The sequence below is a fragment of the Scyliorhinus canicula genome, chromosome 3, assembly GCF_902713615.1.
Source record: "Scyliorhinus canicula chromosome 3, sScyCan1.1, whole genome shotgun sequence".
NCBI lineage: Eukaryota > Metazoa > Chordata > Chondrichthyes > Carcharhiniformes > Scyliorhinidae > Scyliorhinus > Scyliorhinus canicula.
In genome coordinates, this window is record NC_052148.1 from 228,940,041 (window position 1) to 228,967,797 (window position 27,757).

The following is a 27,757-nucleotide window of genomic DNA, read 5'->3' on the forward strand; positions in this document are numbered from 1 at the left end:
TTGCCTATACGGCAGCTGGCGACTCCAGAGCTGAATAATTACATAGAACAGAGCCTAGCAGTGTTAAGCACACGTCGAACTCGGAGGCGTGTTAATACACTCCAATAAACGCGTTTTACGCCCATAGTAAAACGTGCAACATTTAGTGGCGACATCCGCCGGGACCCTGTTGTAAGTGGAAACACCACAGTGTCCAGGACCCTGAAATTTGAATTAGAACTCCAAATTGCAGAGAAAGAAAGAGATCACAAGTATTCAAGGTGTTCAAAATAATAAGCGAAATTCGGAAGTGTGTTTTAGTGCATGCGTACTAACAGGGCTGTAAGGTAAAACTGAAAGCTTTTTGTTGCGACAAACTTTCGGTAGTTTTGTGATCGGAAAATAGCGTAAGCCGTACCCTTTTTACGAAACACCACCCCAGCAACCCCCTGTTCCAAATTATAAAAAGAGAGTCAGAGGAAATGGCCATGCAGGCAATGGAACGTCTGATGGATCCAGCAAAGTTTGTGGTCGCAGCGACCAGCAGCAGTAGCAGAGTAGGCCAGTGTCCCACGTGGGAGCTGGAACTCCGCAAATATCTGCAGGGAAAGGGATGGCCCCTTTGGAAAGAGTTTTGTGCAAATGAGGAGACAGGTCCCGGAAGTATAGGTCATACTTGGTGGGAGAACCTCTCTCAAATACACAAAAAGAGTTTAGGTAAAGCACGCAAGCCGATGGCGATTGTGTCCTGCTTGGCACAGTTGCAAGGCGCAGAGGAGGTCATCAGGACGCTCCGGGCAGATTTAGAGGAAAGGAACCGAATGAGTAAGGTCGATGTCAGGGACATCGAGAAAGAAAACCTGGAATTAAAAGGGAAGTTGGCAGAGAAGGATAGAGAGGTGGATGATGCCAAGAGGGCTCACCAGTCTTGTCTAGCTCATCTGAACAGTTCCCAGACCCAGTATGAGAAAGCCTATCAGGACGTGCAACGTGCCGTTCTGATAAGACAGGAATCGGAAAAGCAGGTGGAGGCATTGCAGAGGCAATGCTCCGATCTCAAAGCAGCTTTGAGAGCACTCCACGCTGCAACGACCGAACAAAGACAAAGCACAGTTGACCACGCGAAATGCAGGAAACAGATTGCGGAACTGCAATCTCTGCTTTCGGTGCAGAATGGCTTCCAAAGCACCTTTGGAGCTCAGTTAGATGGGGAAAACGCCCCAGATTGGCAGGAATTAAGCGAGACAGCGCAGCGTTATGTTCAGGGAACATGTGCGCCCGCAGCTCAGCAGAAACGACAGGCACCCCAACCCCCCACAGCTCAGATCATAACCGCACCCATGAATCCCGTAACCACACAGAGGAAAGCCGAATCAGAAGGCGCCCCAGGCATAACTTACACCACCCCTTTAACAGTAACCCAGCTAAGGGACGCTTGTGAAAAGATCACTCCGTTCCTCCCCACCGCAGACCCCCACCAGTTCTTTGCTAAAGTAAAACAGCAGGCTACCATGTACGGCCTGGATGAGAGAGAGCAGGTTAAGCTCACCGTGCTGAGCTTGGACCAGAGTGTAGTGGCAGCCCTCCCCGACCCACAGAACGTGGCAGGAGGCAGCCTAGAGGAGATGCACACTGCCATTTTAGATGCCATCGGGTACAATAGAGGTGACCCCGTAGAAGGCTTGAATAAGTGCAGGCAGAAGAGATCCGAACACCCCACAGCATTCGCAGGAAGGCTGTGGATTCATTTCAGCGCAGTTTTCGGACAGCTAGATAGACACGTGGCCGACCACCTCCACCATCACACTTAGCGGGTTCACCGGACACTCGCAGCAGGGACATATCACAGCACCCGTAGCGATCCAGCTAGGGAACATTAGCACAAGGCACCCCGTAGTTTTAGTAAATCTTCCCCGGACAGCAGAGCACATCCTGGGGATAGATTTTATGAACGCTCACAGCTTGTCGTTCGACCCAGTGAACCAGTGTGTCTGGCGAATGGCGAGATCAGACAGAGCCCCAGCCACCCTCACAGTAGGAGACTACGCTAATCGGATTAGCGCAGTGGGAGAGTACTCATTCGACCTGACTACACTCCACACCGACCGACAAATTAAGGCCCTACTAAACAAACACAGGACAGCATTTGCAAGTCACCGTCATGACTGTGGCAGAATGACTGGACAAGTTCATGTTACCGGACAGGACCCCCGACCGCAAAAGCAATATAGATTTCCCCTCGAGGCAGAGGTGGAAATAGAAAAAGTTATAGGCAGCTTGTTGGACCAAGGTGTACTGAGAACGGTAGCCTCCACCAACAATGCCCCTATTTGGCCAGTGAGGAAGCCCGATGGATCATGGCGCCTGACCATCGATTATCGGGAACTCAACAAAGTAACCCCCGCAGTAGCCCCAACGGTAGCTACTAGTCCCGAGACCATGCTCAAGCAGGGTCTCAACGCCAAGTACTTCACGGTATTGGACATCAGTAATGGATTCTGGTCAATACCATTGGCAAAAGCGTGCCAATACAAATTCGCATTCACTTTTAAAACACAGCAGTACACGTGGACATGCCTCCCACAAGGATTCCACAATTCACCCTCCATTTTCCACCGACAGCTGGCAAGTGGATTAGAAAAATTTTCCCGACCCGAATGTCTGGTACAGTATGTAGACGACCTACTACTGCAGACAGACACAAAGGCAGAGCACATTTCGCTTCTGGCCGAACTCCTGGAACTCTTAACTGAAATTGGCTGTAAAGTTAACCCGAAAAAGGCCCAAATATTGGAAAGTAAAGTGATGTATTTGGGATCAGTCATCACGCACGGCAAACGCGAGATCGAATTCAAAAGAATTGATTCGATTGTCAAATTGCCCCTTCCCCAGAATGTATCAGCCCTCCGGTCGTTTTTAGGACTGGTTGGCTATTGTCGGAACCACATAGACGGATTCGCGACAAAAGCCGCCCCACTTTCAGACCTCCTTAAGAAAGGAGCCCCCTGGGAATGGCTTCCGCAGCATACAGGCGCTGTGGAAGAGTTGAAACGAGCCCTTAGTGCAGCACCCGCGCTGCTAGTCCCCGACCAACTTTCACCGTACGCAATCGAGGTAGCGAGCACCGATCTGACCCTCTCGGCCGTGTTGCTTCAAGAACGGCACGAGCAGCTAAGACCAGTGGCTTATGCCTCCCGACTGTTAGACCCGGTAGAGCAAGGATTTTCGGCCTGTGAGAGGCACCTCCTTGCTGTCTTCTGGGCAGTGCAGTATTTCTCATACATCACCGGACTAAACCCCATCACCATTCTAACCGAACATACACCCACACAGCTACTACTAGACGGTCGACTGAAGGACGGTTCAGTTAGCCAGATTAGGGCAGCTAGGTGGACCCTACTTTTACAAGGACGGGACATTACTGTAAAACGGACACGCACACACACATACTTAGCAGACAACCTCCAATACCCCGGACAGCCCCATGACTGTGAAATTGTAGCTCCCCTGCATAACACAGGACCCTTTTTAGCCAAAACACCCCCCAGGAAGATAGGGAACCCGAAACAAAGCCCCCAGCCCACAGACACATGTGGACCCTTGAGGATTTATGTAGACGGTTCCTCCACAGTTTTAAATGGTGAGCGTATCACAGGATGCGGCATCTATGTAGAGGACGCGCAGGGGCGCGCTCTCGAAGAAATCGCTCTTAAGTTACCAGGTCACTTAGGCGCGCAGGCAGCAGAGCTAGCAGCCATAGCGTACATAGTGGACCACCCCGATTCTTTCCCCAGCCCAGCAGACATATATTCAGACAGCTTATATGTCTGCAATAGCCTGACAGATTTTCTGCCCCTGTGGAGGACACGAGGTTTTGTCTCCGCAGACGGAAAACCCTTTCCATCAGCCCCCTTACTCCAGCATATCCTAGAGAGAGCGAAGGACAGGACCTTCGGCATAATAAAAGTAAGAAGCCACCATAGGTCATCACCCCCTGGGAATGTAAAGGCCGACGCGTTGGCTAAGGCAGGTTCCAGGAGAGGACACTTATGGACCCCCCCAGCTAGCGCACCAGCTAGCGCCCCTGTGAGCGCAGTCCAAGTCTCACAGACTGATATTAAAGATCTCGTGGCAGCACAGAAACAGGACGGAGACCTCAGGGAGGTTGTCAAGGGAAACTTTGTGCCTGCGTACGAGCACTTTAAACACGCACTGACCGCACATGAGGGTGTGATCATTAAGGACCAACTTTATGTGGTCCCACAGCAGGACAGGAATCAGATGATTGCCTTGTTCCATGACGGACACGGGCATCAGGGAATTGATGCAACAACGAGGCACCTCAGGCAACTCTGTTGGTGGCCTAATCTCAGGAATGATGTAACGCACTACATAGAGAATTGCCTGATTTGTGCTCAGAATAACCCGGAGCGGTATTCTAAGAAAGCACAACTTCGGCATACTCGCCCAGTTAACGGCCCTTGGACAAACCTCCAGATCGACTTTATAGGTCCATTGCCCCCTTGTAGGAATGGCTATAAATACGTTCTGGTGGTGATAGATACCTTTACCAAATGGGTAGAGGCATTTCCCTCACGAACAAACACAGCTAAGACAGCTGCAAAGATCCTGACCCACCACATCTTCACGAGATGGGGTTTACCCCGAAGTATCGATTCGGACCAGGGATCTCACTTTACAGGACGGGTCATGAGGAACGTCCTGACAATATTCGGAATCAAACAGAACTTCCACATTGCGTATCATCCACAGTCCAGCGGGATTGTGGAGCGCATGAATCGGACCCTAAAAACGACCCTTAGGAAAATGGTTCAACAGAACAATTCCACATGGGATTCAGTGCTCCCATTTGCACTTATGTTCATAAGGAACACTGTCTCCACATCGACAGGATACACACCACATACACTCATGACCGGACGCCCTATGAAAGGTACAGAATTCCTTTTAGGACTGGACATGACAAGCCCCGAAGTGATGGCCCTCACACATGAAAAGGCAGTTAAAGATCTAGTTGAGACTGTGAGGTCTGCACAGCTCGCAGCCGCAGTCCAGCTAGGGAAACGCCGACAGCAACAGACTGCCTGTTTCAATAAGACCGTACACACCACAGAATTCCAGGTTGGGCAACAGGTAATGTTATCTGTTTATAACCCCAGCAGTTTTTTGGCTCCAAAATATTCCGGTCCCTACTCAATTTCGGACAAAATTAGCCCCTCCGTTTACAGGATAAAGTATCCTAATGGGAAGACCGCGTGGTTCCATATAAACCAGTTAAAGGCATATGGAACACAGGCCAACCATGCTCACCATGTCCTGCTGGATGCAGCAGAACACTTCACCCCGCCCACCAGAGACACTTTTCCACCATCCCCCTCACAGACCAGTTCATCCACGGACTCGCCCACGACTCCGCCCACAGACCACTACAGACCACGCCCCGACACGCCCACAAGCTGCCACAGCAGAGACAGCAGGACTGACACTGACTCTGAAGACAGCGACAGCACACAGCCATACAGCCCACACTGCACCAACTACGACCCCGACTCCAGTGACCCCATGGAAGTCACCTACCTCAAATATCCAGAACCACCACCCAACCCCGACTACCCCGACAACACACTCGACACTACACAATGGCACAGGGACAATTCCTACAGACTTGTCCGCAATGATGAGAGTGACCCCCGGTCACACAATGCCAAAATAGCATGCCTGATCCACACAAGGGTGTGGGATCCGGGAGAGCAGGACGACACGGTGTCTGACTCCCGACACGGCAACCCCTTTGTGACCCTGTTCACAGAGGCAGAATCAAAGTGAGGTGTCCAGATGATGTAAGATAGGAATCGTTTGAGGGAAACGATGTCCTTTCTGATGGAACCTGCACGTATGTTTGTCTTCGTTTTATGTTTGTTTGTCTCAGGTTTGTACATTGTTCAGCTGGAGGATGGACATCTTCTTTTCAGCTGAAAAGATTGTGACCACCTCACATACACGTTAGCTTGTCCGCAGATACCTTTGAGAACTTCGGTTTGATTGGAGATCCTTTCCAAAGTTGTAAGGCCACACGCCAAATAGTTTATCTGCAGATATCTCTGAGAACTTCAGTGATGTCCTCAGTTGGAGCATCTTGGCTCCCTTGGTTTTTTTTTTAGGTGCCCCTCTATTCGGCGAAATAGAGGCTGCAAGTCATGGTCAACACATTCGTACCCGTTTCTTTCCAGGTTACTCAGGCAGTGGACAAACGGCACTGAGGACCCGCCCTGTCTGAGAACCAACCCTTGGTCAGCCAAGCTCGGGTATGGCACAGCACGCCCTACCCGGGGATCCCATCCAACTCATACCCGTAGCGGCCCATACGCAACTCATTCGGATGTTTATTTCCAAGTTTGTTTTCATTTTAGGTTAGGTAGCCCTTCGGCCGCCATCCCACATGCTATTTACATCCGGGAACATTCGGATGGTAAATCAGCAAAGCCTGCGAGACGGCTCGCAGAAGGAAGGATTGTTAGGTGTATGCTGGTCTTTAAATTCGCTTTTTGAAAAAAAATGAGGGGAGTCACAGGGTGTGACTTAGCCAGTCATTTTAAAGGGTCAATTGGGTTTTGAAAGACAGATGCACTAACAAGTAAAGGTCTTAAACTGTGTATTGACAGATACTGTGCTTGATCCCAAAGGTTTCAAAGGACGAGACAGAGGTCGAAGCCAGGATTGTCAATACCGGAGGAAGAAGGAAGAGAAAGAAGAACAACAAAAGATGATGGAAGCCCACTTATTACTGTTCAATGTCATATGTATATGTGTGGACACAAGACACGTTTCCCCCACAACCCCCACCGTAAATGTTAGTACAACAAACCCCCAGTGCTCAGCTCTGATCAGCGAGGTTCAGACCTGGTGTACTAAATTCATGACGTGGTACTCCATGTCCTACATAATCGAATCACTGTTGGTGATCGCGATCCTCACCATCCTAGTGCAGACCCTCAGGTTGAGGAAATGGAAGAGGAGAGCCTCTCGTTCCAGCACCTCACCCATCTATAGAGTGCAATCCCCCATCTTCGGATTCCACCAAACCCCTCAACCCCTTACTGATTACAACACTCTGTAAATAAAATTCAGCCATGTATTATATTGTTCCATACTCGACTGCCGAGTTGGGAAGTGTGATGTTGTGGTGTGAATGGTTAAGATTTTAGAGTGATTAAATGTTTAAGTTAAGGTTAAGGTTAATAGTGATAGGTAGAGGTTCCCAATTGTAGTAATGCATGTCCCTTTGACATAGGGCCAAGTAGAAATGTTAGTTAAATTTTTTTCTCTTCTTCCCATAGTTTAGAACAGAGTAGAACAGGAACTGGCAAGAGGTCAGAACACAAGGAGGCAAAGCACATAGGTGATCCTTCACAATAGTATGATTGTGAGGATCACAAGGAGGGAATGTAGCCATGCTGGCCACGCAAAATGGACACTGAGCCAAACTAAAATGGAAGGCTGCTGAGAAACAGACAGTTCAGCCAGAACAGCAGTCTGCAAAGAGCAGTTTGCATTCTGCAGCAGCAGAAACCAGTTTGGGCTCAGGTGAAAAGACCTTAGTTAGGTGCAAATGGCAAAACGCTTTGCATGCTAATGAGGCCATCAGACTTGAACACCCACACAATAGATACATTTGGTTCTGAATGGACACATTCCAATCAAGACCCAGACATCGAGGCACCAGAAACCTCCAAACAAAAGGACATAAGAAACGCCCCCTCCATCACGGAGACCCCCTCGCATTGGGGAATTAATCCAGTATCGATAAGAAATTGATCCAATAGGTAGAGCCCGCCCGGGAAGAGGGAAGGACAACGGAACCCCTATAAAAGATAGGGACCTCGTGTTGTCCGGTCTGTTAAACCCGTGCTCCGGCCCCGACTGACACCTGGTATCCTGACTCCAGCCGTTGAGCACCAGCCGCCGAAACCGTAAGTTCAACGCTCGCTACGCGATCCAAGCCCACTAGACTCCCAAGTACCAGAACGCTTGCTGAAGGCTGCAGACAAAACCAGGACGAAGGCCTCGTTCTCTGACCTTGCCTGTTCCTGTTAGATAAGTATTCTGTTTGCTTATGTTTAGTTGTAGCTTAGTCTCTTAGTGTGTGTGCATGAGTATTTATTATTAACTGTATAATAAATATTGATCGTTTGAACTTGGCTAATCGGTGTATCGTCTTTATTACTTTGAACTTGACCTTGGAATACTTGTGACGTTGCCTATACGGCAGCTGGCGACTCCAGAGCTGAATAATTACATAGAACAGAGCCTAGCAGTGTTAAGCACACGTCGAACTCGGAGGCGTGTTAATACACTCCAATAAACGCGTTTTACGCCCATAGTAAAACGTGCAACAAAGGTCAGCTATGATTTTGTTGAATGGTGGAGTAGGCTCAATGGACCAAATGGCATCTCTTGTTCCTATTTCTGATCTAGAGCCTGACTGAATGTATCTCATCCTATGTTCATCCTATGTTCATCCTATGTTCATAGACTGAGGCAGGCCTATCATAATATCCCTGCTGAGTGCCCAGGACCACAGACTTCTCAATGCAATGAGTGTAACGAGTTCATCATTTGCCAAAGCATGCTAAAAAAAATTGCTTATCGTTTATAATTGTTAAATCATTACAATTTCGCAAACTATTCACATCAGTAGCCTTTATCTAAATTTATGTGAATGTGATTTATGTTAAAACCCAACCAACACTTAAAAAAGTAACTATTTTTTCAAATCCAAATTGGAAAAATGGGTAAGAATTATGACAAATCTGTTGCATTACCTTTAAAACTCTGAGCACCCGGTCTTGGCAGGCTAATATCGGTGCAATATGACCTACTTTTTCCACTGGTAAGCAGATTATATCATTGATCTTGTCACTGGACAGGTAGTAGTCCTGATCTTTACAGTCACAGTAGTGATTATAGATATAGTTTGCACATAAGAAAAGGTCTGCACCAGACACATACCTGTGAAGAATCAACATGCGGTGAGAATTTTATGAATATATTTGACATGAACAAACACTTTTTCAGTGAAACAAATTAAACAAAACACCACGTTCTGTATGCTGGTAGCCTTTCATCTCAAAAAAGATAGCTTGTGAGCGGCACGGTGGCACAGATGTTAGCACTGCTTCCTCATAGCACCGAGGACCCGGGTTCGATCCCGGCCCTGGGTCACTGTCTGTGTGGAGTTTGCAGATTCTCCCCGTGTCTGCGTGGGTCTCATCCCCATAACCCAAAGATGTGCAGGGCAGGTGGAGTGGCCATGCTAAACCTCCCCTTAATTGGAAAAAAAATAATTGGGTACCCTAAATTTATTTAAAAAAAGAAAAGATAGCTTGTGCTATGGTAGTCAACCATGTTAAAGATTGCCTGGTATGGCTCAGGCACCCGACTCTGGCATGGCAGTCTCAGCATTGGCTGCAGAGAAAGACAGTGAACTGAGAAGGCACAGGACATACAGGCCTCTTTCTTTTCTCTGGCCCCTCTTCTTGGCCAACTGCATGTTTCTCATCATTTCTTCCATTACTGCATTGGTTTTAGAAAGTTCTCATCAGATAGGAAATAGTGCATTTGATTTCGCTATTCAAGCAGGAGAATCCAGGCCAGTTAGCTTGACTACCATTAGCACAGGGCAGGGCAAATAGAAAATCTCAGTTCAATCAAGCAGAGTCAACATGGTATTTTGAAAGGGAAATCATGTTTGATGAATTGATTGGAGGTCGTTGAAGAAGTAATACGCAATATGGGCAAGGGGAACCTGTGGATGTGTTACACTCTGATTTCCAGAAGGTATCTGACAAGGTGCCTCGACAGTATCTGACATTAGACAGGCTCGACCTGTATCCATTGGGAGTTTAGAAGTTTGAGGAGTGATCTTATCGCAACATGCAGAGCTTAAGGGAACCTTACAGGGTAGCTGCTGTAAGGATGTTTTCCCTTGTGCGAGAAACCAGAACTATGGGACAAAGTTTAAAAATAAGGGGTCTCCTATTCAAGATAGAGAAGAGAGGAAATTGTTTCTCAAAGAGGGTTGTGAATCTTTGGAACCCTCCTCTCCTGAGAGCGTAGCAGGCAGTGTCAACAAATATTTTTAAGGCAGAGGTAGATTGATTCCCTTGTTAGTCAAGAATCCAAGGTATTGGGGGGAGGCGGAATGTGGAATTGAGGGCACAATTACATCAGCCATGATCTTATTGAATGGCAGAGTGGGTTCGAGGGACCAAATGGCCTACTGCTATTTGTATGTATGCCCCTCCATTCAGTTTCCAGAAGACACAGCCATTGGTGTCTCTCTCCCAGTTGCATATCTCACTTGCAGGTGTCCAACCAACAGAGCCAAGACAGCCCAGATGCCATTTGCTTAGCAATGAAATCAGGACCTTTGAATTGGTGACCTTGCCCTGCCACTAAATACCAAGGATATATCCAAGATTGTGAAGGTGGAAACATCATCCTTTTCTCCTGCCCAGCACATGTTGTCTAGGTCTCAGGTCTGACGTGTAGAGGAATTCACTGAGGATGCAGGCTTGGTAGACTGTTTGGCGTTCTCAGTTAGGTTACTGTTGTTCTACACACCTTTACACAGCTTGGACATGACAGCTGCAGCTTTTGCGGTGTGTGTATTGATTTCAGCATTAAGGGATAGATTGCTGGTGATTGTGGAGCCTGGATATGTGAAGCTATCAACAACATCCAGTTTAACATTGACAATGCTGATAGATGGCGTATATATTGTATACACATATACATTTATCCTCAAAGGTAAATTCCTAAGTCTGTGGCTGTAAGATAAACAAACATTACTTAGCTTTACCAAAATAGAAACTTGAATTAAACCTGGAGGGTAATTAATGCTTTCCTCAGAAGCAATGTGTAGGGAATTTGTTGGTAGAAGTGTGGAGGGGAGAAAAGCAGCAAATCACTGAAATATTGCTTGGAACAGCAAGCAGTAAATCTGCAGAAGGAAGCCTTATTTCTGAACAAAACATAATGGGCACAATTCATGGATGACTTACATAGCTCGAATTATTTCCGTAAAGTTAGTTTCAAATGACAGGAACTGCTTTCCCTTCTTAGTGAAGCCTCGCACCTCTGAGCCAACACTTATAAAGATTTTCTCCTGTGGGGTACCAATGGCTCCTCCTAGCTCCAATCTGGAAACTTTCTGTCCTGGCAAGGTCTTGAACACTGGCTGTGCACAAGTGAAATCACACATTTGACTTCCTCAAACACAAAAGATTTTTGCAATTTATATTAAAGCACATTAGCATTTCACTGTTTGGGGACAGCTTCAAACACAATTTACATCATAAACTCAATGGATGCTATCCACAGTGAAAAAGAGATTAGTTCAACAAAATATGCCCCACAACAACGATGGAACTACAGGGTGTGCTATAGTACACAATCACTCCTCAGGGGTCAAGAAACTTCATCATCAGTTCCAACTGAAGGAATGCTACCCCAGAGTTTTTCATGTTTAATCCAAAGGTAACTTCACTGACTCCTAATAATCAAAATAAAAGTCAGCAAGATGGCCAGTCACAAATATCATCTGACCTGAAAAAATAACCCATTATAAATTAACATAATCAGTTACAATAAGGAGAATTTTAACCCCCCAAAAAAACAGGTGGGTTTGGGGCAGGTTAGGGTTAGAGTATTGTCTGAGTTCTGACCCTAAGCCACATATAGCTCCTCGGAAGTCAAAAGAACAAAATGAGTCCTAGAAATGAAATAGGATAAATGTATGTCGCTTACAATTGAGAGCTGATACTTGGTATAGGAAACAAAGCTGGAAAGGGGAAAAACAATTGGAAAATATCTTTAGCAAGAAACTAAAGGAAGAAATTGACAGTAATTCTCAATAAATTGCAATTGGAGTTGCGGAAGTAATCAGCTTGGTTGCATTTTGGAATCATTGGGAAACCAAACGCGGCTTCCCGATGTTTTTAAGCCACTGCACAGGACACACAGGAAGGCCCATGTCGGAGCTGTGGAATCCAGATTTATGAGGTTGGTAAATAAATTGGAGGGTCCCTTAACCGAAAGCTAATGGAAGGACCCCCATTAAATGTTCTACCTTGACGAATAGCCGGAGCACTGAAGAGAAATCAGTATAAATTCTGGAGAGCTATGATATACCTTTTGGGTTGGTCCCTGGAAGTGAATCAACCTTAAAGATTTCATAAGATAAGGGAACTCTTGAGGACAGTCAAAAAGTAAAACTGATTTTATAGCATACATTTTTATAAGCTGTAGTGTTACGTTTTTTAAAACTATATTTTATTCAAGGAAGTTTCATGTAAACAAACATAAACAGAACAACCAAACAACATTATAAACAACCAACACCCACTCCCACCCCGCTTCCTTGATACCATCCACTTCTCCTGTCTTCCCCATTTTAACCCCCTTAACCCCCCATTACGCCGACCCTTCAAACCTCCTTAAAAGAAAATCGATAAACAGCTTCAACCTTCGAGTGAGCCCATCTGCCAACCCCCTCAAGACAAAGTTGACCTTCTCCAGCCTCAGGAATTCCGCCAGGTCGCTCACCCACACCCTCGCTTTCGGCGGCTCCGAGTCCCGCCACCAGAGCAAGATCCGTCTTCTGGCTTTCAGGGAGGCAAAGGCCAAAACATTGGCTTCTCACCCCTCATATTTTCCGATACCGAAATATCGGCACCTCTGGACTCAGGGCCACCTCACCCCCAGCATCTCGGACATTAGGTTCTCAAAACCCCTGCCAGAACACCTTCAGCCTTGGTCACACCCAGAACATGTGGATGTGAGTGCGGGCCTCTCTGCACACCTATCCTCCACCCCCTCAAAGAACCTACTTATCCTTGTTACCGTCATATGTGCCCTATGTATTACTTTAAACTGAATGAGGCTTAGCCTCGAACACAACAAGGATACATTCACCATCTGCAGGGCCTCTGCCCACGTCTCACCTCCCACCTCGCTTCCCAGCTCTTCCTCCCACTTGCGTTTTATGTCCCCCTCCAGGGCCCTCCCCCAATCCATCAACACCTTGTAGACCTCAAACACCTTCCCCTCATTTATCTCGTCCCTCAACAGTATCTTGTCTTGCAACCCTAGGACTGGCAGCCCAGGAAAGGACGGCACCACTCTCCTTACAAAATCTCGGACCTGCAGGTACCCTAAACCATTCCCTCTGGGCAGCACGTGCTCTTCCTCCAGGTCCTACAATTTCGTAAATTTATCCCCTATAAACAGATCGCCAAATAGATCAATCCCTCATTGTTGCCACCCCGAAACCTCGCACCAACCCCTCTCTCTCTCCCCTCCCCCCCCCCCCCCCCCCCCCCCCCCCCCCCCCCCGCCCAGCGCAAACCTACAGTTATCGCAGATCGGTGCCCACACCAAGGCACCCTCCAGCACCAAGTTCTGTCTTCACTGCCCCACACCGTTAGAGCTGACACCACCACTGGGCTCACGGAGTACCTGGCTGGCGAGAATGGCAGAGGTGCTGATAACAAAACGCTCAAACCCGTTCTCCTACAAGATGCCACCTCCATCCGCCCCCACACCGACACCTCCCCACGACCCATTTCCTAACCATAGCGATACTTGCCGGCCAGTAGTAGTTCACCATGTTTGGCAACGCCAGCAGAACACCACACCCCCCCCCCACCTCACCTCCCATCTACCCCGCTCCAGAAAAACCCTAACCCACGGGATTTTCCCCACACAAACCCAGATTTCAGCATATTAACCTTCTTGAAAAGGGATTTTGGGATGAAACTTGGTAGGTTCTAGAACACAAACAGAAACTTTGACAACACCGTAATTTTTATTGTCTGCACCCGCCTTGCCAGCGGCAGCACAACCCATCTCCTGAAGTCCACTTTCATCTGCTCCACCAGACGAGCCAGATTCAACTTGTGCAGCTGCGGCCAACCCCAAGTCACCTGGATGCCCAAGTATCTAAAGCTCGCCCCCACCACCCTGAACGGCAGCTCCCCTAACCTCCTCTCCTCTCAATCGGGAACACCTCACTCTTTCCCATGTTCAACTTGTACCCAGAGAACCGGCCAAACTCCTCCAAAATCCTCATAAAGCCCCGATACTGCCCAACAGGTCGTTTGGAAGGGGGGGGGGGGGTTATATAATTGGGAGAATGCCAAGCCTGGCACAGGCAGTGTTCATTTCAAATGTCCAACTTCTCAATGCCACAATCACGTTCCCAAAATGTTAAAATTTTACTTTAAGTCATAATCTTCAGCTGATACTTACAACTGCCTCTCCCTTTTTAATACCGAAACAAGTAACCACTCCATCATGATCTGCAATGACCACCTAAAAAGTTCAAATCATAAAAATATTTCAAAGACCAAAACAGTATCAAAGATATTCAAATCAACTGTATAAAAATAAGTTTTAGCAAAGTGCAGAAATGCTGACATAAAATTAAAAGACCAGGCTCCAGTTTTAGTTTCCAATAACGTCACAACATACAGTATATCCTAATGAATGGTGAAGGATAGGACATTAATTTTCTTTCTCTTCTTCTCCCACACTTTTGCCTGGAACTAGAAAATCAAATGATCATTTTGATAGGTATACTGAATGGGAATTAACCTTTTGGATTGCTCTGCGTCCTGTTGCAGGTAGGAGCCTCATGGTCTTTTGGGAAGTCACTCCCACCTAGGCAAAAAAAAGGGAAGATGAATTACAGCACTATCACAATAAAGACATGTTGACTATCTCATCAATTAATATAAAGCATATGATAGGATAGTCAAAGGAAATCAAAATGAATGTGCTGCCGAAGTTCTTCTTCCTGTTTAGATCCATACCGATCTTCATCTCCAAGGCGTTCTTCCAAAACGTAGATAGCGTAATTATGGCATTTGTGTGTTGTGTGTGTGTGTGGAGGGGTGGAGGGGGGGGGGGGGGGGGGGGGGGGGGGGGGGGGGGGGGGTAAAAATCCAAGAATCCCAAAATCAACACTGCAAAGGAAGGAAATCAGGGAAGACCTGGCATTGCCAAACTTACATTACTACTGGGCAGCATCCGCAGAAAGAGTGAGGAGATGGGTCCATGAACCCAACTCTGAGTGAGTGCGGATGGAGGAGGCCTCCTGCAAGGCAACAACCCTCTGGGCCCTAGCCACGGCAGCACTCCCATCCCCCTTGATGAAATACACATCTAGCCCGGTGGCTGACCAAGATGTCCCCTACGGCCCCCATCTGCAGTAACCACAGATTCCCGCCAGCCATGCTAGACACAACCTTTAAAAAATGGAGACAGGACGGGGGAACGCTGACAGTTAGGGGCATTTACATAGGGCACAGACTAGCAATACTGAATAAACTGATGGAGGATTGGAAAATGCCGACAGGACAGGAAATGAGACACCTGCAAATAAAACACTTCTTCCGCAAAGAGACAGTAGGGTACCCCTGGGCCCCGCAGGCCACACTATTAGAGGACCTTATGAATACGGACAGTAAAGAAGGGGGACTCTGTGGGAAAATATATGGACAGCTACTGGACAGAGCCCGGACACCACTGGACGAGACCAGACGGAAATGGGAGGACGAACTGGAGGCAGAAGTGGGGTGGGGACTCTGAAGCGAAGCACTGAAGAGGGCCAAGTCCACCTCCTCCTGAGTAAGTCTCAGCTTCATGCAGTTCAAAGTGGTGCACAGAGCACACCTGACCAGAACCCGAATGAACAGGTTCTTCCCAGAGGTGGAGGACAAATGTGAATGGTGCCAGAGAGGCCCGGCCAACCACACCCACATGTTCTGGGCATGTCCCAAACTTGCTGGGTTCTGAACAGCCTTCTCCGTAGCGATGCCCAAGGTTGTGGGGGTGAGGTTGAAACCATGCCCAAATGTGGTAATCTTCGGAGTATCAGAGCAGCCAGAGTTACACATGGGGAAGAGGGCTGATCCCCAGCTTTGTTTCCCTAATCACAGGCCGGAGAATCCTGCTTGGCTGGTGATCAGCAGCACCACCCACTGCTGCAGACTGGCGAGCTGACCTTTTGGAATTTCTCCACCTGGAGAAGATCAAATATGCCATCCGAGGGCCGGAGGAAGGCTTGCATACTGCACGGGGGCAATTTGTCAGTCTGTTCCAAAAACCTTTTTGAGGCCAACAACAGCCAATAGAGTGGGAAACTGGAAGGTGTAGAAAGAGAAAAGAAGACAAGGAGGAACGTCAGGGACACACAACCCAGGGGGAGGAGGGGGGGAAGAAGACTGAGAGCCTGAGAGGAACAAAGAGAAACAACACAGGGATGGAGGAGGGCAACCCCCCAATCCACAGAAAAGACACAGCTGAAGCCGACAGAGGGAGAAAAAAAGGGGGGGGGAGAAACAAGGAGAAGGGGGAACACCCCCCGAACAGACCGGGGGAGGGGGGGTTAGGGATGGGGGAAGGGGGGTCTCTGCCGTATCAGATGGCAAGAATATGTAAATAAACTAATAAAATGCCTTTTCGCACTGTATAGTAAACAAAGACAAACGGCCATGTACATAACTTTGAAAATGCCAATAAAAAGATTTTTTAAAAAAAGGATAGTCAAAGGAAAAGAAAGTCACAGTATTTTGCATAGTGTAGTTAGTGTACAGAGTGTTAATTTAAAATTTAGGACAGCGAGGTGTTGAACGAAGATCAAGGACACTATCGAGCTCGACAACACGACTAAGCTCTCACAAGCCCATTACATTTCCAGGAAGTCCTGTTGCCCCATCCTAGTTCAACCAAAAAGAAGAATTCTTCGAAAATGATTCCAAAGTTTTTACAACCAGCAAGTACCCCCACTGAAATGTTCATGTCACGCATTCATCATTCTTTGTGTGAAAAACCTCCGAACTCATACCCAATGTGCAATATCAGCACATTTGCAATATCAGCACAGTCATTGCAAGTTTTGGAAATGGGAGGTTAAAACAGCCCATTTATGTGAGATATTTGGTGGCTGGTTTAACCACAATGCTGACAAACATAACTGCATTATCAAATTTATACCAACAATATAGACAGGAGGCCATTCAGCCCATTGAGCCTGCACCGACCCTCTGAAAGAGTCCCACCCTATTCCCGTCACCCCACCTAACCTTTTGGATACTAAGGGCAATTTAGCATGGCCAATCCACCTGCACATCTTTGGACTGTGGGAGGAAACCAGAGCACCCGGAGGAAACCCACGCAGGCACAGGGAGAATGTGCAGAGGCCGGAATTGAACACAGGTCCCTGGCGCCGCACTTGACACATATTTTCTCAAGAGGATATGTATAGAATAAGTGATAGCAAACTTAAATATTCATATTTCTGCGTAGTGGACAATGAATATTGCTCAGGAGCAGCATCTTCGCCTGCCCAAAGTCACTGAAGCCAATTTGAGTGACCTTGTCATCCTGGCCCATGTCGGTACAGTAGGTGTCAAATCTGGGAGCAGCAGAGGGCATTCATTTACCCAAAGTCAAATGGAGTTAGTTTCACATTTGAATTTGTTGACAAGGCTGGGTCTGTTCCACTGAGGTGCAGCGCCTGTCGTTTGGGAATATAGTCGCTGATTTGTTCCCACCTCCCCCCCAAATTTAAACGCTGATACCGTCCGATTTATTAAAAAGCCTGGGTGTCAGCGGAGTCAGGTCTCCAACCTGCAGGTAGTCGACGCGATTTAAATTTAACTCCATGGCCGCCGCGGTTTCTCGTTCTGGAAAATGAGGCGGATCGAGAGCGGGGGCCGTGTTAAAAAATGTCAGCGCCGCACGGAAAACTCATGCCCGAGCCCGCTGGCCATCCGGCACAGCACAGGAGCGGCCCGGCAAACAGGCTGTTTATTTATAATCAAATCCAAACCAGGCCCCGCTAATCCCGTTTCTATGGCGACTTTAAGCGCCTTCTAACACCGCACACCATTGGCTTCCGAAAATCCCACCGGCATTTAAACTCACCGCTCATTGGCAGCTGGAAGTGCACAGGCTTTGGGGGGGGGGGGGTAATGAAGTGTCAGTCAAGGATTGAATAAACTTTCATTTATATAACGCCTCTCACGACTGCCAGACGCCACAAAGCGTTTCACAACTAATGGAGCACTTTCTGAAATGTCGTTACTGTTGTGGGAAGCACAGTAGCCAGTTTGCTCCGAAAGAAAGAGCATTCAACGCTGAAGATGGAGGAAATTTGGGCGTCAACAATTTATTTTGGGCGCTATACTCCAGCCACGTTGCGCCTCGCACAGCGAAACAAGGCCGATCGATAGCCGGAGAGGCCAAAACGAGATCCGCGGCAGGCGTCAGTTTGCGATGCAACTGGCCAGCTCCCTTAGCCGAAAACGGGATCTCGCCGTAGTGTGGCGAGAAACCAATTATCACCATTAAGCCCTATTTCCATACTATTAACGGGAGCGACTCCATATCCAACGGCTTCCCGTGATTCATTAGCCTCCCAGCAAATGGTCACACTAGTACTAAATCATTAGTACTCCTTTTGAAAATGTGAACATGGCAGAAGTTCTGCGTGGAGCCAAGGAGGTGAATAGCCAACTTTGCTCACAGGCAAAGAGCCTGGGGGTGCTGGCCTTTCCTCCCAAGTGCTCGGCAGCGGGGTGGGGGGGGGGGGGCAACGCATGCAGCATCAGCCTGTCAACTCCTGGATCGTGTGTACCCGTTCCGGGGGGCAACCTTAGCCCAGTCTATCTGCCCCACCGACCACCCATAACCCCCACTGATTGCCGAGGTTTCTGACCGTGCGACTAAAGGCTATCGCAAATAGGGAATTTGCAATTGTGGTTAATCATCTCCTCCTGTGGCAGAGCCGTGCAACGGCTCACAGATGGAGCCCACAGGGACACAGGAATGTACAGTGTGAATTATAGTGGTTACACATTCACCATGTTCACCCCCTGTTAAAAAATCAAGTCCAGCGCGGGTGACGGGTCTACAAGTTCAGTCGGTCCGGCGCCCGAATCATGTGTAGCGACCGACGAAGTACTGGTGTTGCAGCCGTCTCGGATGGCTGTGGAAGGATGTTGTGTGCGGGTCCAGGGGTGGACTCTGGGGATGGTTCTTCCAGAGCTTCGTTCCTGTGAACTGGTGTGTAGGGCGGAAGGGAGCCCGGGAAGCAAATAGGCGCAGGGGCGCAGGGCATGGGAAGTCGAGTGCGGTGTAGTGTGGGAGATACATCGGCGGTAGTGATAGTAGAGCCTGCGGGTGCCAGGTCCCGGAGGGAAACGGTGTCCTGTCGGCCATCAGGGTGTTCAACGAACGCATAGTAGGGGTTTGAGTGCAGGAGTTGGACCCTCTCTACCAGGGGGTCGGTCTTATGTGTCCAAACATGTTTTCGGAAGAGGACATGGCCCGGTGTCCTCAACCAGGGCGAAAGCGAGAACCCCATAGTAGTTCCCCTAGGGAAGGCAAATAGGCAACCATGAGGAGTCAGATTCGTGGCCGTACAAAGGAGGGACCTAATAGCATGGAGTGCATCGGGGAGGATCTCCTGCCAGTGGGAGGTCGGGAGATTCCTGGACCGTAGGGTCAGTAGGATGGTCTTCCAAACCGTCGCATTCTCCCTCTCCACCTGCCCGTTACCCCTGGGGTTATAGCTGGTAGTCCTGCTCAAGGCAATGCCCTTACTGAGCAGGTACTGACGCAGCTTGTCGCTCATGAAGGATGAACCCCTGTCGCTGTGGACATAGTTAGGGAAACCGAACAGGGTGAAGACACTGTGCAGGGCTCTGATGACTGTATGGGAGGTCATATCGGGGCATGGGATGGCAAAAGGGAAACGGGAGAACACGTCTACAATATTGAGAAAGTAGATGTTACGGTTGTTCGAAGGGAGGGGCCCTTTGAAATCAATTCTCAGGCGTTCAAAGGCCCGGGATGCCTTTACCAGGTGGGCCTTGTCTGGTCTATAGAAGTGCGGTTTAAACTCCGCGCAGATCGGGCAATTCCTGGTGATGGCTTTAACCTCCTCGGTGGAGAAGGGCAGGTTGCGGGCCTTGATGTAGTGGGCGAGCCGGGTGACCCCCGGATGGCAGAGGTCATTGTGGATAGCCTGTAGTCGGTTGTCTTGCGCACTGGTGCATGTGTGGCGGGACAGGGTATCTGGGGGCTCATTGAGCTTTCCAGGACGATTTACTATATCGTAATTATAGTTGGAGAGTTCAATCCTCCACTGCAAGATTTTGTCATTCTTGATTTTGCCCCGCTGCGAGTTATCAAACATAAAGGCAACCGATCTTTGGTTGGTGATGAGGGTAAACTTCCTACCTGCGAGGTAGTGCCTCCAGTGCCGCACGGCTTCCACAATGGCTTGGGCTTCCTTTTCGACTGAGGAGTGTCGAAGTTCTGAAGCGGAGAGGTTTCGGGAAAAGAACGCTACTGGCCTGCCTGCCTGGTTCAGAGTGGCAGCGAGAGCGACTTCTGAGGCGTCGCTCTCCACCTGGAATGGGACGGACTCATCTACCACCCGCATGGCGGTTTTAGCGATGTCCGCCTTAATACAGTTGAAGGCCTGGCGAGCCTCGGCTGACAGTGGGAAGACTGTGGCCTTAAATAGTGGGCGGGCTTTGTCCGCATACTGGGGGACCCACTGGGCGTAGTATGAAAAAAACCCCAGGAACTTCTTGAGGGCCTTGGGATAGTGAGGGAGAGGGAGTTGTAAGAGGAGTTGCATACGGTCAGGGTCGGGTCCTAGGACCCCGTTTTCCACGACGTAGCCGAGGATGGCTAGTCTGGTAGTGCGGAAAACTAATTTCTCCTTATTATAGGTGAGATTAAGTTTTTGAGCGGTTTGGAGAAATCGGTGGAGGTTGGCGTTGTGGTTCTGCTGGTCATGGCCGCAGATGGTGACGTTATCCAAGTACGGAAAAGTGGCCCGCAGCCTGTACTGGTCCACCATTTGGTCCATTGCTCGTTGGAACACCGAAACCCTGTTTGTGACGCCAAAGGGAACCCGGAGGAAATGGAAGAGGCGGCCGTCTGCCTCGAGCGCCGTGTGGTGGCGGTCCTCCGGGCAGTTTGGGAGCTGGTGGAGAATATGCGGTACTGGGCGATCTGATTTACCATGACTGCAATCCGGGGGAGGGGGTACGCATCAAGGTGTGTGAACCGGTTAATGGTTCGGCTGTAATCAACCACCATCCGGAACTTTTCCCCGGTTTTGACGACCACCACCTGAGCTCTCCAGGGGCTGTTACTGGCCTCTATGATTCCTTCACGCAAAAGACGCTGATAAACACCCTGTCCTGCAGGCTATACCTCCTGCTGCGAGTGGCCACTGGTTTGCAGTTGGCGCTGAGATTAGCGAAGAGTGGAGGGGAGTCGATTTTCAGAGTTGCTAGACTACATATAGTGAGTGGGGGAAGGGGTCCACCGAAGCTGAGTGTTAGGCTCCTGAGATTGCACTGGAAATCCAGTCCTAGGAGGAGGGGGGCGCAGAGGTCTGGGAGCACGTACAATTGGAAATTGGTGTAGTCGGCACCCTGTATTGTTAGCATCGCAGTAGTGCGCCTCTGTATCTGAACGGAGTGCGATCCCAAGACGAGGGAGATTGTTTGCTGTGTCGGGAATATCGGGAGCGAGCAGCGCCTTACCAGATCTGGGTGAACGAAGCTCTCAGTGCTCACGGAGTCAAACAGGCACGGAGTCTCGTATCCGTTGATCTGGACGGACATCATGGAGCTCTTGAGGTGCTTTGGCCGCGACTGATCCAAAGTGGCTGCACTGAGCTGCGGGTAGTCGGTGGCGTGGTCAACGGTGCTGGAGCGGCCCCGTGATGACTGTCCGCGGAGGTCGTAGTCGTCGAGTGGCATAGCGGGTGATGGCCAAGATGGCAGCCCCCGTTGATCACACGTGGCGGGCGGCGAGGAAAATAGCGTCCAAGATGGCCGCCTCCATGGATCACACGTGGCGAGCGGCGAGGAAGATTGCGCCCAAGATGGCAGCCCCCATGAATCGCACATGGCCGGCCGCGTGGGGGAGGATTGCCAAGATGGCGGCCCCCGTGAGTCGCACATGTTGTGCGGAGGCGGAGTCGGCAGATATGCTGCCACATTGTGGGGTCTGCGGGCCTGGGAGTCGGAGGAGCGAGTGTTCAGGTTAGGGTTCGAGTTTTGGCTTTGGCCAGGCAGACCTTAGCAAAGTGTCATTTTTGCCCGCAGCTGCTGCAGGTCGCATTGCAAGCCGGGCATTGCTGCCGGGGGTGTTGAGGCTGGCCGCAAAAGTGGCACGATAGCCCTCCGTGGTGGGCGGGTGGCCACGCGGCGCAGGCCTGGGGCAGTCTCGGGTCGGGGGTCCATGATGGGGTCGCGTGATCGGCCGGGAACGCAGTTAGGCTTTGGAAAGCGACCTCTAATGAGGTTGCTAGTTTTACCGTGCCCTCCAGGTCCTGAGCCCATTTCTTGAGAAGACGCTGCCGCACATAATTGGATCGGACCCCTGCAACATACACGTCTCGGATGGCGAGCTCCATGTGCTGGGAGGCTGTCATGGCCTGGATGTTACAGTCGCGTGCTAGGGCTTTAGTCTTCTAGCGACTTCCCAGGGCGCTGGCGACGAGTTGTAAAGATGTGTCGCGCGTAGACTTCATTCACGGGCCGCACGTACAGGCGGTCGAGTATCGCGAGGGCCTCAGTATAAGAGTCAGTTTCATCAAGTTGAGTAGAAATACGATGGCACACCCGTGCGTGGAGAAGACTGAGTTTCTGTTCTTCTGTAACAGAGGAGGTAGTCGACGCAGCCAGGTAGGCCTTGAAGCACCAAAGCCAATGCAAAAAAATTTCCTTTGCTTCTGCAGCCTGTGGATCGAGTTCCAGTTGGTCAGGTTTGAGGGCACAGTTAAGTGAGCACTTCACACAACCCAAGTGGATTCCCATGGGGGGGGGGGGGGGGGGGGGGGAGCATGTAGCATGTTGGAATCATTGCCTACCATCCGAATCATACCTTGATGCCTGGACACTGTGCTTGAACACTGTGGGAGGCAACACCACACATGCAGCAGCCAACATCCGAACATCCAGGGGATGGGACACAACTCCGGAGACATGTCTGAAGACGTGTTCATTGCTGAAGAGAGTGACAGAGGCATCGTACTGCCTGTGGTCAAGGGGTTTTAATGTGTCACAGGTGTCCAACAATGCCCCACTTTCCCTATGGTGCTGCCCCACTCTCCCCACTACCCTCTCACCCCCCTGCCTACACCGCCCTCTCCACCCCTCCCCCCGGAGTCCTCAGTGATCTTCAACGTGCTTAACATTTCAGGCTCTACTGCTACGTCTAGGTGTCTCCAACATGCACCGCTGAGGTGAGGGCAGCCAGCCACATCCTGTGGCCTTCGATGCCCCTGGTGGGCGCCCTCTGGTGGCTATCGGGCCGGAGGGCCTCGGCGCACGTCGACGGCACATGCACAGCCGTGCCGCCCTGTGAATGTGCTGACGTTGAGAGGCTGCCTCATCAGAGGGGTGGAACTTGGGGGATGGCTCCGGATTGGCTTCTGGCGCCCCCTCCTCCTGCTTGGTGCCCATAGGGCCCTAGGGTGCACCTCAGGATGTAGAGGCAGCTAGTTCAAGCTCCGGCTGCCCTGCATCATCTCACTCTGCCAGCCCTGGTGGCTCCCAATGTCTCCACCAAGGTGTTGATGCCCTCAGCGATGCTCCCCAGTGTTTGGACCATGCCCTGCAGTGCCTTGGCAATGCTTACCTGCTTACTTGGCCATTCCCATCTGAGAGCAGGACTTGTTAGGAAGTTAAGGTTTTGTGCTCCTCCTGTAGGATGTGGGAGGTAAGGGACATCACTAGTGTCCCCACTACACCTGCGGGAAGTGCACCCAACTCCAGCTCCTCAGAGACCGCATTAGGGAACTGGAGCTGGATGAATTTTGGATCATCCCCGAGCAGACGGGGTGATAGAGAGGAGTTACAGAGAGGTAGCCACACACAAGGTTCAGGACAAGAGTAGCTGGGATACAACCAGGGGAAGGAAAGGGAACAGGCAGACATTGCAGGAATCCCCAGTGGCCGTTCCCCTTCAAAACAAGTATTCCATTTTGGATGCTGTTGTGGGGGGGGGGGGGGGCGGCGCGGAAACCTACCAGGGGAAGGCCATAGCGGCCAGTTCTCTGTTGCTGAGCCTGGCTCTGTGGCTTAGAAGGGATGGGGGGACATTAGAAAAGCGATAGTGATAGGAGATTCAATGATTAGGGGAATGGATAGGAGATTCTATGGTCGTGAATGAGACTCCCGGAAGGTATGTTGACTCCAGGATGCCAGGGTCAGGGATGTCTCGGATCGAGTCTACAGGATTCTTAAGGAGGAGGGGCAGCAACCAGAAGTTGTGGTGCACATTGACACTAACGACACAGCTAAGAAAAGGGATGAGGATCTAAAAAGTGATTTTATAGAGTTAGGTTGGAAGCTAAAGAGCAGGACGAGCAGAGTAGTAATCTCAGTATTGCTACCTGTGCCACGTGCTAGTGAGGCAAGGAACAGAGAGCAAGTGCAGCTGAACACCTGGTTACAAGGCTTTGCAGGAGGGAGTGCTTCAGATATGGAGATCATTAGAATAGCTTCTGGGGAAGGTGAGACCTGTACATGAGGGACGGGTTGCTCTTAAACTGGAGGCGCACCAATATCCTGGGCAGGTGGTTTGTTAGAGCTCTGGGCGGGTTTAAACTAGTTCGGCAGGGGGGTGGGAACCAGAGCAATGGATCAGAGGACAGGGTAGCTGTTGAACAGGCAGAAATAGTATGCAGCAAGTCTGTGCGGAAGGATAGACAGTTAATAGGGAAAAGTTGCAATCAGTGGAATGGGTTAAAGTGTGTCTGTTTCTATGCAAAGAGTATCAGGAATAAGGGAGAATAACTTAGAGCATGGATCAGTACTTAGAACTACGATGTTGTGGCCATTACGGAGACATGGATTTCACAGGGACAGGAATGGTTGTTAGATGTTCTGGGGTTTCGATGTTTTAAGAAGAATAGGGAGGTTGTTAAAAAAGGAGGGGGAGTAGCACTGTTAATTAGAGAGTGCATCACAGCTGCAGAAAAGGAGGTAGTCGAGGAGGGTTTGTCTACTGAGTCAGTATGGGTGGAAGTCAGAAACAAGAAAGGAGCAGTCGCTTTATTGGGAGTTTTCTATAGACCCCCCAATAGCAGCAGAGAGCTGGAGGAACAGATTGGGTGGCAGATCTTGGAAAGGTGCAGAAGTAACAGAGTTGTTGTCATGGGTGTCTTCAACTTCCCTGATATTGACTGGAACATCCTTAGTGCAAATGGTTTGGATGGAGCAGATTTTGTCAGGTGTGTCCAGGAAGGATTTCTGGCTCAATATGTAGATAGGCCGACTAGGAGGGAGGCGATATTGGATTTGGTGTTTGTCAACGAACCAGGCCAGGTGTCAGATGTCTCGGTGAGAGAGTGTTTTGGTGACAGTGACCACAACTCCTTGGCCTTTACCATAGTCATGGAGAGGGATAGGGACAGAGAGTATGGGAAGGTATTTAAATGGGGGAGGTGAAATTATATTGCTATTAGACAGGAGCTGAGGAGCATTAATTGGGAACAGAGGTTCTCAGGGAAATGCACAACAGTAATGTGGGGGTTGTTTAAGGAGCACTTGCTGCGAGTTTTGGATAGTTTTTTTCCCACTGAGACAAGGAAGGAATGGTAAGATGAAGGAGCCTTGGATGACAAGAGAAGTGGAGCTTCTAGTCAAGAGGAAGAAGGAAGCTTACGTAAGGTTGAGGAAGCAAGGATCTGGCACGGCTCTAGAGGGTTACAACATAGCCAGGTAGGAACCCAAAAATGGACTTAGGAGAGCGAGAAAGGGACATGAAAAAGCTCTGGCGGGAAAGATTAGGGAAAACCCGAAGGCGTTCTATATTTATGTGAGAAATAAGAGGATGTTCAGAGTGAGAGTAGGGCCGATCAGGGATAGTGGAGGGAACTTGTGCCTAGAGTCTGAGGAGATGGGGGAGGCCCTAAATGAATATTTTGCTTCAGTATTCACGAGAGAGAAGGACCTTGTTGCTCATGAGAACCAGGTTAATAGGCTCGAACAGGCTGATATTAAGAAGGAGGATTGGCTGGAAATTGTGAAAAGCATCAGGATAGATAAGTCCCCTGGGTCAAACAGGATATACCCAAAATTAATACGGGAAGCGATGGAGGAGATTGCTGTGCCGTTGCCGATGATCTTTGCGTCCTCACTCTCCATTAGAGTAATACCGGATGATTGGAGGGAGGTGAATGTTTTTCCCCTGTTCAAGAAAGGGAATAGGGAAATCCCTAGAAATTACAGACCAGTCAGTCTTATGTCTGTGGTGAGCAAAAGACTGGAAAGGATTCTGAGAGATAGGATTCATGATTATTTAGAAAAACATAGTTTGATTGAAGATAGTCAGCACGGCTTTGTGAGGGGCAGGTCATGCCTCACAAGCCTCATTGAATTCTTTGAGGATGTGATGAGACACATTGATGAAGGTCGGTAGTGGATGTGATGTATATGTATTTCAGTAAGGCATTTGATAAGGTTCCCCATGATAGGCTCATTCAGAAAGTCAGGGGGCATGGGATACAGGGAAATTTGGCTGTCTGGATACAGAATTGGCTGGCCGAAAGAAGACAGCGAGTGGTAGTGGATGGAAAGTATTCCGCCTGGAGGTCAGTGACCAGTGGTGTCCCGCAGTGATCTGTCCTGGGATCTCAGCTCTTTGTGGTTTTTATAAATGACTTGGATGAGGAACTGGAAGGGTGGGTTAGTAAATTTGCCGATGACATGAGGTCGGTGGAGTTGTGGATACTGTCAAGGGCTGTTGCAGGTTATAACAAGACATTGACAGGATGCAGAGCTGGGCTGGGAAGTGGCAGATGGAGTTCAACCTAGATAAATGTGGAGTGATTCATTTTGGAAGGTCAAATTTGAATGCTGAAGACAGGTTTAAAGGCAGGATTGTTGGAAGTGTGGAGTAAAAGAGGGATCTTGGGTTCCACATACATAGATCCCTCAAAGTTGCCACCCAGGTTGACAGGGTTGTTAAGAAGGCATATGGTGTGTTGGCTTTCATTAACAGGGGGTTTGAGTTTAAGAGTCGCGAGGTTTTGCTGCAACTTTATAAAACCCTGGTTAGATCACATTTGGAATATTGTGTCCAGTTCTGGTCGCCTCATTATAGGAAGGATGTGGATGCTTTGGAGAGGGTGCAGAGGAGATTTGCCAGGATGCTGCCTGGACTGGAGGGCATGTCTTATGAAGAAAGGTTGGGGGAGCTAGGGCTGTTCTCACTGGAGCGAAGAAGGCAGATAGGTGACTTGATAGAGGTGTACAAGGTGATGAGAGGCATGGATAGAGTGGATTGCCAGAGACTTTTCCCCAGAGCAGAAATGGCTGTCTCAAGGGGATATAATTTTAAGGTGATTGGAGGAAGGTATAGGGGAGATGTCAGAGGTAGGTTCTTTACGCAGAGAGTGGTGGGTGCGTGGAATGCACTGCCAGCGGAGGTGGTGGAGTCAGAGTCATTAAGGACATTTAAGCGACTCTTGGACAGGCACATGGACAGCAGTAAATTAAAGGGGTGTAGGTTAGGTTGATCTTAGATTAGGATAAATGTTCGGCACAACATCATGGGTTGAAGGGCCTGTACTGTGCTGCACTGTTCTATGTACTATGTTCCACAGCACCTCATCAAGGTCCATAAGACCATAAGACATAGGAGTGGAAGT

The 27,757-nt window shown here is 49.3% G+C and overlaps 1 protein-coding gene across 3 annotated transcripts in view; it reads right to left on the reverse strand.

Moving 5' to 3' along the window:
* bbs7 (Bardet-Biedl syndrome 7) overlaps window positions 1-17,902 on the reverse strand; it is a 71,117-nt gene extending 53,215 nt beyond the window's left edge. Inside the window, exons 1-5 of one of the 3 annotated variants that reach the window (XM_038792358.1) lie at window positions 17,695-17,902; window positions 14,656-14,721; window positions 14,311-14,373; window positions 11,064-11,239; window positions 8,823-9,009 (exon numbers count right to left, since the gene is read on the reverse strand). In XM_038792358.1, the coding sequence (XP_038648286.1) occupies window positions 8,823-9,009; window positions 11,064-11,239; window positions 14,311-14,373; window positions 14,656-14,721; window positions 17,695-17,730 (528 nt within the window). In that variant the 5' untranslated portion in view covers window positions 17,731-17,902. Of the gene's footprint in view, window positions 1-8,822; window positions 9,010-11,063; window positions 11,240-14,310; window positions 14,374-14,655; window positions 14,722-17,507; window positions 17,530-17,694 lie in introns of those variants that run through there. The other 2 variants (XM_038792359.1, XM_038792360.1) reach the window with 2 other exon arrangements.
* Window positions 17,903-27,757: the final 9,855 nt, after the last annotated feature.